At 45.3% G+C, this 16118-nt stretch overlaps 1 protein-coding gene across 1 annotated transcript in view; it reads right to left on the minus strand.

Annotated features, from left to right (window-relative positions):
- Positions 1-638: 638 nt before the first annotated feature.
- Positions 639-16118, minus strand: part of HEG1 (heart development protein with EGF like domains 1) — a 42834-nt gene continuing 27354 nt past the window's right edge. Inside the window, 8 exon segments of the mRNA XM_068687574.1 lie at positions 639-5536; positions 6883-7057; positions 8394-8481; positions 9102-9139; positions 9250-9292; positions 13524-13658; positions 15051-15211; positions 15696-15754. Of these exon segments, the coding sequence (XP_068543675.1) occupies positions 5387-5536; positions 6883-7057; positions 8394-8481; positions 9102-9139; positions 9250-9292; positions 13524-13658; positions 15051-15211; positions 15696-15754 (849 nt within the window). The 3' untranslated portion in view covers positions 639-5386.

The following is a 16118-nucleotide window of genomic DNA, read 5'->3' on the forward strand; positions in this document are numbered from 1 at the left end:
GGAAGCACAAACAAATGCTTAAAATTTACCTTTTGAAACAGACTTCACTAAAGGTATTGCAACCGCAGTTCTGAAAGCTGCTCAAAGAAACTATCATGACTTTACATATAAGATTTTGCCTTCTGCTAGGAGAAAGTCTTGCAGAATTTAAGAGGGCTCAAAACAAATGACTGAGTTTAACAGAATTTCCTTTTTCTTTTTTAATGAAAGAATTAAATATTTAATGTCTTTTTTTTTTTTTTTTCTTTAAAGTTAACCACCCTAATGGTTTTTATAACAGATATTTTATGTCAGATAAATTCTGTGGCACTGCTCAAGAGAACTGATCACTTCTTACTGGATTCCCCAGGACTCTTCCATATCGGATTTTACAGACTTGTGGGCCACCTGCTCCAGCAATTACCCAAGCAAGACTCCCATCCCTTTGAGCATCTTACCAGAATGAAGACCAGGGGACTTAGCATTTACACGTGACTTTTGAGGAACATTAGGCACCTGCTTTAGGTTTTCCATATTACTCATACACAACACAAACCACACACAGAAGAAGCGTGTCATCCCAAACATAACCTTACAGTACAGAAGCCACAGTGTTACACTTAATTTCGATGTTTACTTCTGCAAAACAAGGAAGTATGTTTCTTTTCTTCATTTCTTTCTCTTTTTTTCCTAAATTTCCTTTTTTTTTTTTCCTTTTTTTACCTCTTTACGGATTTCTGTCCTGCTTTTCAATTCCAACAGTTCAAAGGAACGAAGAATTAAATACACATTAAAAGGCTCCCAGAACTTACAAGAACACAGTGCTTACCCCTTTCAAAACTGGGAGATCTTGTTTCATTTCTGAAGGCACAAGTATGTGAACTGATGGGTATTTCTTATCTGTGAATGCATGAAGCATCTCTACATCCCTAGACAATCTCACACAATGGGAAACAGGTTGGCTGATCAGTACAGTAAAAAAAAAAAAACAAAACACTTTACAAAATTCACATTCATCCTCTTCTCAGAAAGGTGTTACAAATCTTGAACAACCTGTTCAATCTCACATAATACAGGTTCTGCTACAGTAATAAGGATATATCCAAAAAATAAATACGACATGAAAAGCAACAATGTCACAGAAATGGGCAGAAAACAGAGCTGCAGGAATGCATATTGTACACACAAGTGACCCTGACAGTGGAATGATTCAGGCCTAAAAAAACTTCATTAAAATCCGTGAGAGAGTTATCCCAGCCCACTAGAGTGGATGCTGGCTTGGGTCCTTTGTGTGTAAAGAGGAAAAAAACAATAGTCAGCATAGGAAGAACATTTAAGTAAAATGCATCCGTTCTTGTTAATTTAAGGAAGAAAATTAAAGATTAAACATCACTATGAGGGAATGAGAAGTCCAGATGGATTTGGAACGGATATAGCCATTGACCAGCATTAGGAACATGTCCCAGGGAAGCACTTCACATGGCTGCAGCAGTGTCCAAAACCACTCTGCTGCTCTCTCAGGCCCTGCTGAACAACCTTTACAAGTGTTGGCACAATTTTGCAGTCACAAACACCTCTCAGTAAATACAATTTATTGCTATTTTTAGATTTTTTTTTTTCCCTATTGCTCATTGTGGAAACAAATCACTTTTGGAAGGCAGGTCACAGGCAGTGTCTCTGTATATGACTGTGACAGTGGAACTTTATGGGACATGCTGAAAAAGCAATGAGATTAATTGCCAGTCTTTTGCTTAACACTATAAAGGATATAAATATGTGGAGGGCAAAAGGCATCAAACTATCCCTGTTCCCTGTACTCCTTATGCCAGCTAAATTCAGTGCTTCAAGGTTTCAACAGTGTGCAAAAGCCCTCTGCTTTCCCAGTGCAGCGTGGGAGGGTCAGCCAGGATGAGCAGCAGTGCAGGACAGGGACACAGGGAGGCTGCTGCATCCCTTTCCAATGACCCCTCCAGCCTGCCTCTCACTGCTCTGTTCATTCTGACTGCCTCTCCTAGGCTGACTGCCAGGGGTATTTCTCTAGGCAAGGGGCTTTTGTCAACACAATTGTCAGAGCACTATTGCAGCAAACATATGCCTCCTACATCCTTCTCTTTCAAGCAACAGAATTAGCTTTTTTTCCCCCCAAAGCTGATCAAAACTACTCCCACACACCTGCCCGTGGCCTCTTGCTGACAGCTCAGCTGGACACATCAGCCAGGAGTACGAGCAGATTTCCATGCAGTATTGGTGTGGCTTTACTTCCTTTCCCCACATCTGTCTGAGCCACTTGCAGTCTTCTTACAAGAAACGTGCCATTTCCATCTTATCCTTTTGGATAGTTGAAAGCAATTCTCCTTGGCAAAAGCATCCAGTGTGCTCCAAATTTGCAATTTGGGGTAGCTAAAAGCAATCTAAATAGCCTGAGAAACAAGCTGCACTTACTTAGGCACCCTAGGAGAGTTATCCATATTCAAAGGTGGACTTGAGGGACCGATAGGGCGCATGGAGACCTGACTTATATCCAGCAGGATTAACAAAACCTAAAACCACTACCAAGGGTGCTTAGTTGATGGCAACTAGACAAGCAGATGGAGAGGATCCCGGTGGCAGTTTCAGCAGAGGCACACTGCATGGAAACAAGTCACATCCTTGCCGCAGCTGGGAGATCCCACTGCTACTGGGACGCAGTAGTAATTTATTGCCAATTAATTGCAGTAAAGCTACTGTCAAACCATGGCAAAACACGCTGCACTCCACCCATCCTCTCTGCCTTTGTGGAGCCGGTGGGGTTTGGGTGCAGACAGAGGGGAGCGCAGGGAGTGGCAGGGCTGGCTGACACTTCCTGGGTCCCCACGCGGGTAAGCACCTGCACTGACCTCGGGGCTGTCACCTCCCCAGATCCTCTCTCTCCTCTTCCTTCCCCTCCTGGAACACCAATAAAGGTCTTGGCAGGGGCAGGTCAGCAGAGACCCCTTTCCTTCTCCTGTGGGATAAGCACTGACTTTTTTCTCACCAAAACCAAAAGGAAGCTGCAATGGGTTAATTTCATAATAATTTCCCCAACATTTACCTGTTCTGGCAGAGACAAAACTCCAGTGCAACAAAGTTTGTTCTTTTGGAAAAGAGCCAGGTTTTGCAGTCCTCACCTAGAAAACCCTGCTGGGTTTACCGAGACACTGACAATTTGCAAATTGCTGCGAGATGATACAGACCAGGAGTTTTGCTCATATAACCCATATGTTACACTTTATACAGAAGGATTAATCTGCATTTGTGAGCTGGTATTTCATACTTTGTCTTGGCACCTGTCACACAAAGGAACATTTTACAGCCTTCAAACTAAACAAGTGATTAAACATACCTTGTATAAGTAAATACCTAAACCCTTTCCTGTCTGAGGAAATGCTGGCATGCAGTTAAATCCTACCACCACTGCCGAGACATGCTGCTTAGTTTTTGATAAGTTTCTTTAGTAGACAGAGACAGATTCCAGTGCTCATCTATACACTTTGGATTTAGATCCAGCACAAAGTCCCAGCTTCCCCATTTTCATCCGTTATAGGGACAAAACCCTCCTCCATACCATGGGAGAGGCAGTCCCATCCATCCTAGGCATGCTCAAAACTAGAGTTGGCGTTACTCACCCCTGCAAGAACAGCCCCACCAACACCCTCTGAAGGACCTCAGAGCACAGCAGGGCCAAGCCCTTGCTTCACATCATCCAGTGGACCCTGTGAAATTAAGATGTTGGCTGCTAGTGACAAGGAGAAGAGTGTCATTCGCAGACCAAAACCACTGGGAACGGTTAATTTTTGTTTTACTTGTTACATTATTTTGGATCCTGCAACTGGAGTGTTCCTTAAATGTAGTTCCTTTGGCAGCATAAGCATCCATTCCCTGCCTACATGTGAGATAAGCAGTGTACTACCACCTGCAAGTTTGATTGTGGATTAAGTCACATGCATCGTCACCATAAAATGACGTCAGTGCACAGCATGCTGCCCCAGGCATCCGAAAGATCTGTTTTTCTGCAAGATCACACGGCTGTTATTGGTGGTGGGTAAGGGGTGAGGCATACAGAGGCACTGCGGTTGCGATGATTTAGGTTTAGATCTCTGCGGTAAAGATAAGTGGGAAATATACATCAGTAATAAGATCTCTTCTGACACCCTGCTCTGTAAAGAAAAAAAAGTCAATAAACTTTTGATCTGATCTTTGGTGAGGAATGTAATAACTTACATTCTTCTGCTTTTGCCAAGGTGCTTGATATGAATTTACGCCCAGATGGGGAAACCTGCCTGGTTTGAATCACTCAAAACTAGGACAGAAGAAATCAACCTATTTTGATATAGCTCCTCCTGAAGTCAAGGTGGCTGTGGAGGGCTGAAAACTACTTCCCACCCACATTGCCCAGAACTCACGTGCCGCCTACCCAGCCAGAGACACAGCCTTACTGCTCCTTCCTTGAGTTCAACATAAGAGGCACGGTGAATTCCCAGATCATGTTTTTCTTCCTTATGAGCAACGAAGTGATAAAATTTTACATTTCATAGCTGTTTTTATAAGCCTTTAAATCCCTGCAAATAAACAGCCTCAAAAGGTCCTACACAGAAGCACCGTGATGATGTGTAGTGTCACCACTTCTGAACCACGCTGGCTGACAAAACGACAACATACACCAACTCTTCCCTATATATGTAAGGTTTCAGAGCTACACAATCAACTGTGCCCGTTTTCAGTTTGAACTGCAGTGGTATGACTAACTTTCCCCTACTCCTTGGATACAATCAACCCACGAATTCAGCCAACACTGCCAGGCACCAGCCTTCAGCCAGGGCCCGGCCATTTGGAGAACTTCTACCAGTATGGAGATCAAGGCCAGAGGACAAGTCAATTTCCTGTCACATACGATGCAAAAAGCAATGCAGCAAGGGGAAATGGGGGTGGACAAACTTGCCCTACCAAAACCAGTCACACGGTGAATCTTTGCATGAAGGTTAGCCAAGAAGACAAGCACAGTCAACAGTGAACAAGATCTGTAAACAAAACACTCCCTAGTGGTATTCACTGGGTGCTGGGAACAGTTCATCTGCCTGTACTTATCGATGCTTGCCATGTAGCGTGAAGGGTGAAGAAACAGCACAGAACAAAACCGGAGTACACGCATGAGCTTCCACTTGGGTCTTTTACTGATGTGCACATTGAGCCATTCCCTCCTCCTCCTCTTCCTCGCTGCTGCTCAGCAAGCGTAACCATTCCTCAGGGCAGCAATGCTTGGCATGGAGTTCAAAGATCATCCTGTTATATGGGAAGAGTAAGATTGGTGTGGGCTGAACTGCCAGGAGACACGTTGTACCTGGGGATCAAGGGCCAATTTGCGTCAGTCTTCCACTCCCTCTCTGTCCTGCTAAAAATAGTCTCTTCTTCTGGTTTCATCACTAATGAAGGATGGATTGTATTGTCCAGGATAGATGCATGAATGTCGAGATCCAGGCAAACCAGTGTAGGGAGGATAAAGTCCATTCCTTTCCAGTTCAGGATTTCTCAGTCCAGTTGGCTGTATTAGCAAAAATAAATAAATAAATAACATTTTAAAAGGGTCTTATTCTTATAGTCAAATCCTCTTTCCAACACATCCTTACCACCTTTCCCAGCAGTTATTTCAGTAGCTACAAGGAATAATAATATGATCACTAGTTATCTCTATAACTTAGAATGATTTTCACTGTGAGAGTTATGCATTTTCTGGAGGGCAGTATTCTCACACAACTGAGTCTTGATGTCTTGCCAATTAGAAGACTTGAAGTTTACCTGGCTGAAGTTTACCCGACTCCAAGTGCAGTCTAAGTACACAGTTAATTTTTAATCCAAGTGAATTGTGCTGATGATCTTGGGCACTGAAATAACACTCCTGAATTCAGGATATTGTCCCAGAGTCATCTTTAAAGGAAACGTTTGTAGAAAAGCCAAGTTTGTTTCCTTCTCAGTATTATCTGAAAGGACTTTTTTTTTCTCATTTCCCTTCATGCTGTGATGCTGTGTAACCCAGTAAAATTGCTTTGGGAAAACGGAAAATACAAGCCAGAAAAAAAAAAAAAAAAAAAAAAAAGTATTGCCCACCGCTCCCTTCTCTGGAAAGCAGGAATCTACAAAGTGTGATTTGGATGAAATCCTGCAACCTTCACCAACGTGAGTAACCCCACACAGACCCGAGTGCATCCGGTATATTGATGTGGGATAGTGAAAAATGATATACCAACACAACAGCTCTGGATATAGACATTAGCAGCTGGTACCAACCATGCAGGTATTACAGTGTCCATTACGGCAGGTATTGTGACCCTTCCTCTGCCCTACACAGCCCATTACTCCTTCACCACCTCCTTCCTGATGCTTGTTCTCACAGAGCTGGAGGGATGCTTCTTATGCATCCTTCTGGCTTCAGAAAGGGGCCTATACCTTGGAGAGGGGAGGAGTGGAAGAAAAGAGGGGTCCTCAGTGACCATCATCATCCCATTTGGGGGTGAAGAACCCCCAGGGAGAGGTCTCAACCTTCCAGCATCATCAGTGAGAGTGAAAGGGAGAAAACTGCCCACAGAGATTCCTACAAGACTGCCCCAAACCTTCAACTCTCCTTCTCTACTCTACGATAGGGCTTTTTAGGCATCTACCAAAATGTTCCTAGACGTTTCCCTAGCACTCTTCCTAATGACAGCTCCTTGTGGTATTCAACACACAAGTAATAGCTGGAGTCCACCGAACTCCCAGTGCCTTGCTGTCTATGGAAGCCATTTGCTTAGCTTTTTTGTTTTGCAGGAAAGGGATCTGTGATTCCCAAAATAAAGGAATGTATCTTTGCTGTATCAGGTACAAAGGGTTAATAGTTAAGCTATGGATAGATACCGAGTAATACACATCTGTCATCTGCAATAGGTTCTTGGTGCTTCCGTTCTCCTGCATCTCGATGGTCTCTCTGCCCCACTCTTGTGCTCGGGGGTTCTTTGGATATTCAGCATATGGTGACATCTGGAAATCCCCACTCTTGAAAATGAGTTTACTTATGTCATTTTTATTCTTTCTGTTTAGAAAAGAATGAAGGAAAGCGAAAAGATGTAACTTATCCTCATATATTATGTGCATTTCTGACATGATCTCAGGAGACTTACCACATGTTGCAAACTTTCACCGGGAACGAAGATAACCAGGTGAGACCCCAGAAGGGCTACAATCCACCTCCTGCTCCAAGGCACAGATAGTAGCCATATGATCGTGCCATACAGAGCACTGTCTGGTGGGATTTGAAATCTCTGAGGACAGAGATGGCATAACATCTCTGAGCAGCTTGTTCCACTGCCTTGCTGTCCTCTTGGTGAAAGAGTTTTTCCTTATATTCAGTTTAAACCTCTCCTGTTTCAATGTATGCCCCTTGTCTCTTGAAAATGTGCATGTTCACTAGAGTCAGTGAAAAAGCCTAGGAAGAATGAAAAATGCATGGAAGCCCCCACGCTATTCAAGTCTCCAGATGCTTAACTGTAGCACTTCCAGGTACCACCTTAATTCCTGAGAAGAAAGGCTGGCAAGCTGCCAGTCTGAACACCACCAAACACCCCTACATCACTGCCATGTTGTAGGAGCGGATTTTGGTGACAGTCCCAGTCCAGAGCAGAATACCCTCCAGGAAAGCACGTAGCCTGCAAAAGGCCAGGACTGATGAGAAGACTGGTCTGTCCCCGCAGACAGGGACCTGGAGCGACTGTCTCACCTCCCAGCTGGACCTTGCTGCTACTGAGAAATCCAGCTGCTGACTTTCGTCAGAGAGCTTTGAAATCCCAGATTTGGGGGCTGGAATGGGGGGCAGAGGGTGTTACTGCAAGGCAGCCCTTTCTCATGGTATGTAAATCATGAAGCACAGCTACCTCAGCAGCACATCTTGCCTCTACTCCGAAGCTATCTGCTGGTATGGGAACTACATGTGCACATGTGTGTGTCTGAGAGGGGAAGACACAGTGAGAGCACATGCAGGGCTTGTGCTTGGAGGAAAAGGGCGTAGAACGCATTCCCACACCTCTTGGTGTCCCAGAAGCCCTTCCTGTTGCCTAAACTTTTCTCTTCTACTTAGCTTGCATTTTTGGAGGCTACTGCCTGGTGCCCTGTGGCTCTGAGGGGGAAGGACTCCTTTGCCTCTCCATCCATACAGGACACAATTGCCAGGCAATTAAGAGACACCGAGTTGAATTTATTAACCTGACTGCTGGAAAAAAAAAAAAAAAAAGAGGCATGTCCCAAATGAAAGCACAAGGTAATACTTAAATACCTCTGCTTAAACTGCTTGCTTAGCTGTGTTTTTTGTATCCTTCAGGGCTCCTACACGGAGTGCTAGGCACGGTGTAAGTGGGGCTGGCAGCGGTACCTACCGGCAGCAGGTGACAATCAGCGCTATGCCCATGATAAGCAGAAGTCCCCCTCCTGCAGCCGCAATCACCACAGTGATGAGCTGGTATGCTAGGGACAAGAAAGACATATTCTCACTTAGAGACAGCAGTGCGGTCATAAGTATTCATGTAAACATCTCCACAGTCCTCACACAAGGGGATTAACTGTTTGCTTCCTGCCTTCCCTCCTTCTATAAACAATATTACTGCATTTTTTCAAGTGAAATAGATGGAGCTGGGGATCTCTAGCTGAGGAAAGGAGAAGCTCCTGTGTGCTGAGGGCAATGATTCCCCTTACTGATAAATCTCAGTAACTCAACTGATCTTTCATTGATTCACCTCCAAATATCTTGCTCCAAGAGTGCATGCCATATGTGCTGTCATGACAGAGTATCCAGAGAAAGATCTCCAAGGAAAATACTGATCTTGTTAGCAGATAATATTAACTCAACTGTGTCACAGAAATAATTTCTGTCAAAGAAATATTTTGGTAGACAAAATAAATTTTTGACAGACATTGAGGAAACAGAAAACCTTGATGAGAGTAGTCTACACCTACTGAGTTTTAGACACAGTTATTTGCAATTACCTCTTGAAAATTTCTCACTTCTGACACAGTGCAAATGAAATGAAGTGAAATGAAATGAAACGAAACAAAACGAATGAAACGAAACGAAACTCTGTACTTACGGTTTCCACAGTTGAACCCGCCTAAGCCAAAGGGGCAGCTGATAACAGAAAACAAGAGGGAGTTTCAGTAGCTTGGTTATGCCAACAGGTCACGAAAGCAGGACTAAGAAGGATGATGGGGTAGGAGGGGGCAGAGCAGTCACCGTACCTCACACAGGTCTCGTTTTCCAGCTTATATCCATCTTCACAGGCTACAAGCAGACAAGAGAGAAGGGCCATGAGCACCCCACAGTGGTGCACAGGAGGCATTCAGCATCGCCGCCTCCCTCGGCAGCTGCTCCCCAGCCAGCCTCGGGACCAACAGCAGCAGGACCACCTCCCGCTCCGTCTCCTCTGTTCTAAGCAAAATGCTGTGAACTTAAACTCACCTCCCACTGGCTTTGACAGGGCCGTTTCAGTTTCCCAAGAGCTAACCTGGAACCTGCCACAGGGTGGGCAGCTGGTAAAACAATTCCTGACACAATCCCTCCTTGCCCAAATGGAAACTCACCGCACGCTTGTATTGTTCCCACAAAATATCAGAGTACAAAATCTGCAAGTGTCACCAGCTTTCATTTTGAAACCTCACTTAAGTTGTGCTACTTTAGCAATGATGCACGTTATTCATTGTTTTTAAATGTTAATACTGCCAGAAAATGTTATCCAAACAGAGCTGCGGTTAACCCAAAGTGAGATGTTATGTTTTACCTCATTAAAAATGCCACTTTTTTTTTCTCTTAAAGCTGGAGCTAAATCAAAGTTTGAAATGTCATATTTTACGATAGTATAGTTGTATTGAATATAAACTAAATTTTGGAGTAGGTATACATAACCCAGAAACTGCTACGTATAAAATGTTGGTTAAAAAACAACCCCGAAGCCATACTGCTGTGCTTAATGGACAGCTCTCTCATCATCTGAATGACCTGAGAAAATTGTATTATGCTTCTGATGAACCGCAAAGGTGGTGACCCATTGGGCACACAACTACAAGTTTTGGGTTACTGCCTAGACCAGCACTTTTTCATGCACTAGTCCGTCAGTAGGCATTGCTCATGGATTGTTTTCCTGATACCATATGCTTAAAAACAGCAATGCAGCAGCTCTTGAGCCCTCCTCCCTCTGCCTTGACCTTTAGCCGCAGGGATAAGGTGCGGCTGCAAGCATGGAGGCTCACTAAACCCCACCAAGCTCAGGGAAATCCCTTGGGGTGCAGGGGGCTGCCCCGCAGAGCTGCAGGAGCATGGCCAAGTGCTCGCCTCCTCCCCAGCACAGCACGGGAGATGCCATTCCCCCCGCACAGCTGGAGCCCACATGTTTTCAGAAGCACCTAGCACAGGAGGGGAGGGAGGAGGAAAGGAGGGCAAATGTGCAGCTTATTATGATGGGCTGGCAATATCATAATAAACCAAGAGGGACCCCTAGTTTTCTAGCTGGACCAAAAGTTTATGGCTCTCGCAGCACCTATAACAAGGGGTGTCAGTGCCAGCTGGGAGCAATGTGACCATGACCTCTCTCTCATAATGCAGGTCACAGAACTTCCCTAAATTCAGTTCCAGTTTCAAATCAAATAGTTGAACTGGAACTACATTTTACAGAACCATCCAAGCCTGATTTTAATATTTCCAGCAACGGATAATCAACCACAACCCTGGGTCAGATGCTCATAAAGTTAATTTCCCCAGCCACAAAAAACATTCACCTTCTTTCTGTTCTGCATTATCCCTGTGTCAAATTCCAGTCTTTGGATGTTTTCTCGGTAGGCTGGAAAAGGTTATATTATCCCATTTCTTCCCCTCGCCATCAGATCACTCCTTTGCCTCTTGTAAAGCCAAGTGCTCCGAGATTTTTGAGCTTCCCTGGCTCTTGCAGCTTTGCTCTGAACACTCCCATTTTCTCTCTGACCCTTTTGAGTTCTGGTTCCCAGAATTGGATGTTGCAAGCACAGGGATAACAAAACCTCCCTTCTTCTGCCTGCCCATGCCCCTAAATGCACCAGGAATGGCATTATCCTGAGCCAGAGCTTGGGACTCCTCTTTGCTTGCCAGGCCCCCTCTGCAGCTCTGTCCCAGTCCCGGCTTTTCAGGAGATGTGACCTGCAGCATGCCTGGCACTCTTGTCTCAGATGCTTGTGGTCATGTGGAAATGCCGTTTGCCACATCCAAGAGGTGCAGGAGCTGTACCCAACCATGCAGGCATACGCATCCTGAGCAGCCTCAGCACCGCAGCCCCCCTTGGGCTGGGGCAGCCCTGGGGACCCACCAGCACACGGCTGCCAGCCCAGGAGCTCCACGTGGGCTGGAAAGAGGAAAAGCAAGGTCCTGAAGGTGTGTCTTGGTGTCTTATTTTACTTAGAGCAATGCAGAGCTTTAATGCTCAGAGTTTATGTCCTTGCCTCTCCTCACTCTCCCTTTTTCTCCCAAGTTGCATGCCTCAGAAAAGCTGGCACAGTGGGGCTGTTGACCTCTTTCTAGAGCAGCCCTGAAGACACCAGGAAGGTTGAAACCAGCAAGAACCCCGAGATGACTGAATGCACACCGCATGGTACCTCAGCCCAAACATCAAATGTCCTGGCTCAGAGGGACCCTTCCCAGCTCCAGGGGACACTTTCCAGGTGTGCCCCAGGTGACAGACAGAGCCAGGCAGAGAAGAACAAACCCAAACCTCCCACGGGGAGGCCAGATGGGGCAGCACAATGGCTGTTTCCCTCTTTGCAAGGACATAATGGGAGTTAGCACTCCACATCTGCACGATCCACAATGGGGTCGGATGCTTGGGAGGCCGCAGTTCCTGTTTAGTCACTAAGAGGGCAAGGATTTTAAAAGAGCCTGGCATATCACTTGCTGTATTAATGGGAGAGAATAGCCCTAAATTTCAAATAAGGGCCATAGCATAGTATTTGAAAAAGACTTTAAAAAATGTGATGGCCTGGCTTACCCAGTGGGGACAGTGATGCCGACAGCCTGGTACATCGCTGGAGCACCGCACCGTGAGCTTGGCAGCAACCCCTCACCACCATCCCCAGGCTCACCTGGCCTCAACCCCTCACCATCCCTGTCCCCCAGGCACTCCCAAGCTGGTCAGTAAGATGTTTCCTAGTACCAACAGAGAACTGAAGGTGGGAAATTGAAACCTCACAGTGTGGGGGGTTGGTCTTTCATATTTTGCACAGCAAATAAGACAAGTGGGTAGGGACTGATCACATCTCCATCTCTACAAGACGTTACATCATGTAGCACTCCATAACCATCACATCCAAGTGCCTTGCAGCCTTTTAGGTATTTATCTTTACACAACTATTTGGCACGGGTCATGTCCAAAATAAATGGATGGCTCCCTCCACAGGTAGTGGGGAAAGAGTTGGGAAATATCCTCCCAGGAGTCACCTCAGCTCCCCACTCACCGCATGAGCCCCTCTCTGCCTGTCAAGGTGGAGGCAGTCAGTATTTCCTAATAAAAATCCTCCCCAAAATACAAGTTGATGGGAGGGAAATACAAAGGAGAAAGGTTTTGCCTGTAGCCACAGCATAGAGGAGAGGCAGGACCGCAACCCAGCAACCAGGGATGCCCATCTCAGAGGGGCCCAGCCCAGAGCCTGCAGCACATGCATTATTTCCAGACACATTTCTCTCACTGATCAGATTTGGAACTGACAAAGCATCTCCTACTTCAACAGTAACCCTGCTGACACTGCCAGAAACAACATATAAACATCATTGAAATTATTATTGATATATCATCAGAAAACTGAATTTCTGAAAACCCTGAAACTGAATCAGAAAACTGAATTCTTCTTAGGACCTATGAAAACCGCTACAAGTAGGGAGTGGACATCCTGATCCTACAAAAGTCACTCTGACTGCTGGCACAAGGACAAAGACCTTGTTTAAGATGTAGCAAAAGAAATTTCATGATCTGAGGAGTAGCTAAAAAATAATATAACCCTGAAGCTTAAAATTTCTATTAAGAACCCCGTTGAAAAATAAATTCATAATCATTTTCAGATAGTTGCTTATTTAAAAAATAGTGATGATGTATTGATATAAGCTTGTGAGTTTAAAGCAATTATCTCAAGTTCGCCGAGAGTTCAGACAAAATCAAAACAGGCAGAGCTGCACTACATCTCTGCTCTGTGCCACTGAACTGAAGCCCAAAGCAATCGGGCCCCCTTCTCCCTCTTCTCCATCGTTGTGACTCACAGCATGCTCCAGAAAGAGATAATATTATTCCTAGAGGGAGACTGTATCTCCAATGTCTGCTGAAAAGTCCCCTAACTAACAAAAAGAAACTTGAGCTGCTAATATTTATTCATAATATCATGCTTCTTGCACACACAGTGATGCATAAGGCACACACACACATGCACAACTTTTTTAGCTGGGGGAAAAAAAAAAGTTAAGCAGAATTCAAGCCAAAACAAGAATGCTGCATAAAGGGCAATACCTCTGCAGGAATGGTCCATCTTGTTGTATTTGAAGTACCCGCTTTTGCACTGGCAGAGCGCAACCCCATCGAAGTCGGTGCACTCAGAAGTCTCCTTGTCGCATTCAGGGTCCTTCTGCTTGCACAAGCTGCCAACTGTTGGGAGGACACAGCCAAGAACAGCACGTTTCTCTCTGAACACACCACATTTGCTTTCCCCAGGCATTGCATTCAGCTGATGCACGGCTTTCACCTGTTTTTTTTTTTTTTTAAACAATATTTGTTCCACTATGAGACAGTCAACATTACAACACGTCACAATTTCTTGCATATCTACTGTCATTTGTACAGGAAAGGAGAGTGGGTGAATAATAAATATTTCAGCTTGGAGGCAGGAGGGGAAATTAAAAAGAAAAATTTGTTTTGGCTCAAGCTGAAACACATCCTCCCCCCGAGACAGTTCAACAAATCATTTTTTAGGTTTATATCTAGCAAAACATTTTGCTCAGCCCAAAAGAGATTTTTCCACTTCAGTATCAAGCCCCATATTCTTTCCACTTTTAAACCATGAATTTTGTCCTTTCATTTACATTACTTTGAAGTGATGTTTTACTCTAAAAAGTCAGATTTGTTGAAATGAGCATACAGCAAAACTGGGGGTAAACAATGGAAATTGTGCCACCAATCGACCTATTTTACTGGGAGGTAAAAGAGATGGAACCGACAAATGAAAACATTTTCATGAGAAGCAGGAACTCGTATGGCGTATGTGCCACTCACCTGGAGCTCCCCTTTTGCAAACTCCTCCCTGCTGGGCACACCATCATATTATTTGACCTCACATCTTTTCTTTAAGTACTTACACAAGAATTGAATTTGTTTCTTAGTTATTTTAAGCAAGGAAGTAGACTTTACCAGAAGCACTGTAACGGAGGTAACCACTGAGCTGGTTCACTGAAGTCATTTAAATTGATTCAGTCCACAACAGTAGAGTGTGGCTTTAAAATACACCATGTTAAAATGAAATCCCACATTGGATTTCTCATCTCCACGTTTACTTTGCCAGAACGACGAGCCGAGGCTTCCCACCTCACCCAAAGTAGCTGCTGCCACCGACCATCCTCACTCCTGGCATCCCACCAGGATCACTCACTGCTACATCACCCCTCTTGCTGCCTCGGGAAGGCAGGATCAGGAGGTGCAGGGCATGGGGGCAGCAGCACCACTGAGGCCAAGCCTGGAGAAGGTTCTGCCCAGCACTGGTGGGCTTCTCCTTCTGCTCATTCAGCAGGTGGGGGACTTGGCACAGAAATGATTCTTGGCCCAAGAACTCTAAATTGTGAACAACTTTTATACCTCATTGATTCCGTAACTCACAGCCACGTGAGCAGTTTAAAACATCATGTTAAGATGATTCCCATTGAAATGAGACTAAAAATTTCAGAGGGGTTTTGCTAAATGACAAAATCTTCCTCCCCCTTTTATAAAAGGAGCCAAGCAAAATGTGTTCACCCACCCTCCCATCACAGTCTCTCTGATGCTGTTTACCTCTGTGGAGTGGTTTCAAGCTGGAGATGAACTGGCAGGAATCAGTGGGGGATTTGCAAGCCCGAATGTAGCTTTGCACGCTGCCGACAATGTCATAGAAAGTCACGTTGGATGCTAAAGAGAACGTGGATTGCACTGAAACATGCACAAAATTTGCCTCCCTAACAGAAAACAAAACAAAACAGCCCTGAGTACCACGGGTCAGTCTGAGTCCATTGTTAGTACATTAACAACCTGCTAATTATTAATGCAAGCAATGTTTAACACAGACACAACACCACATACAGACTGAGAAAGCTGTGCATTGCAGCAGACCGCTGTCGTACTTTAAAGGCAGGACAAACTTGCACATAGAAAGGCAGATTTGGGGCTGGATGGGGTGCTGGTTGTTCACTGTGAATCCAGCCACAAACCCACCCTGGGCAACAGGCTTTTTCAGGCTGTTGCTTGGCAAGCTGTCCGAACAGGGGCACCAGGAGAGATGGCCAGGGTGCAAAGGCATTGCCCATGCCCTGCGTTATTGCTGGGCTTGATTTCATTTAGCATAGCACTGCTGGGGCTGACTCAAAATGAGGACCTCAGGCTGGCCACCCTGAATATGCAGGCAACTGATGCTGTTTGTCGCTCTTCCTCATGGCCCCTTACCTGGTGGCTTTGACTGTGGAGTGGTGGTACCCAGGCAAGCCTGACAGCGAGGCATCCAGCTGAAAGGAAGGAGAGAGTAGCTGTGAGGAGAGAGCAGCACGGCTCCGAGCAGCCCCCCTCACTCCAGGACAGCCCCCAAACACGGGCATTTGTTTTTCTTTTGCAGCAGAAGCAGTGCTGGCAGCACCCAGGTGGTTCACCCCAGCACCCCACTGATTTTGTTGCATCTCCAAACCACCTGCTCCTAAAAGAGCTGGGATGAACTGCAGCCAGGAATGGCTGGATGAACTCTTGCATGCAACAATCTGCCTAAATAATGCACAGAGATGTATATATATCCCAATCCCAGGGGTCTTTTTGGAACAGGTGAAGGCACAGCGTATGGGGAACCCACCCTCCCACCCAGATCTTGCTGTGAACCGA

Source organism: Anas acuta, chromosome 6, assembly GCF_963932015.1.
Source record: "Anas acuta chromosome 6, bAnaAcu1.1, whole genome shotgun sequence".
NCBI lineage: Eukaryota > Metazoa > Chordata > Aves > Anseriformes > Anatidae > Anas > Anas acuta.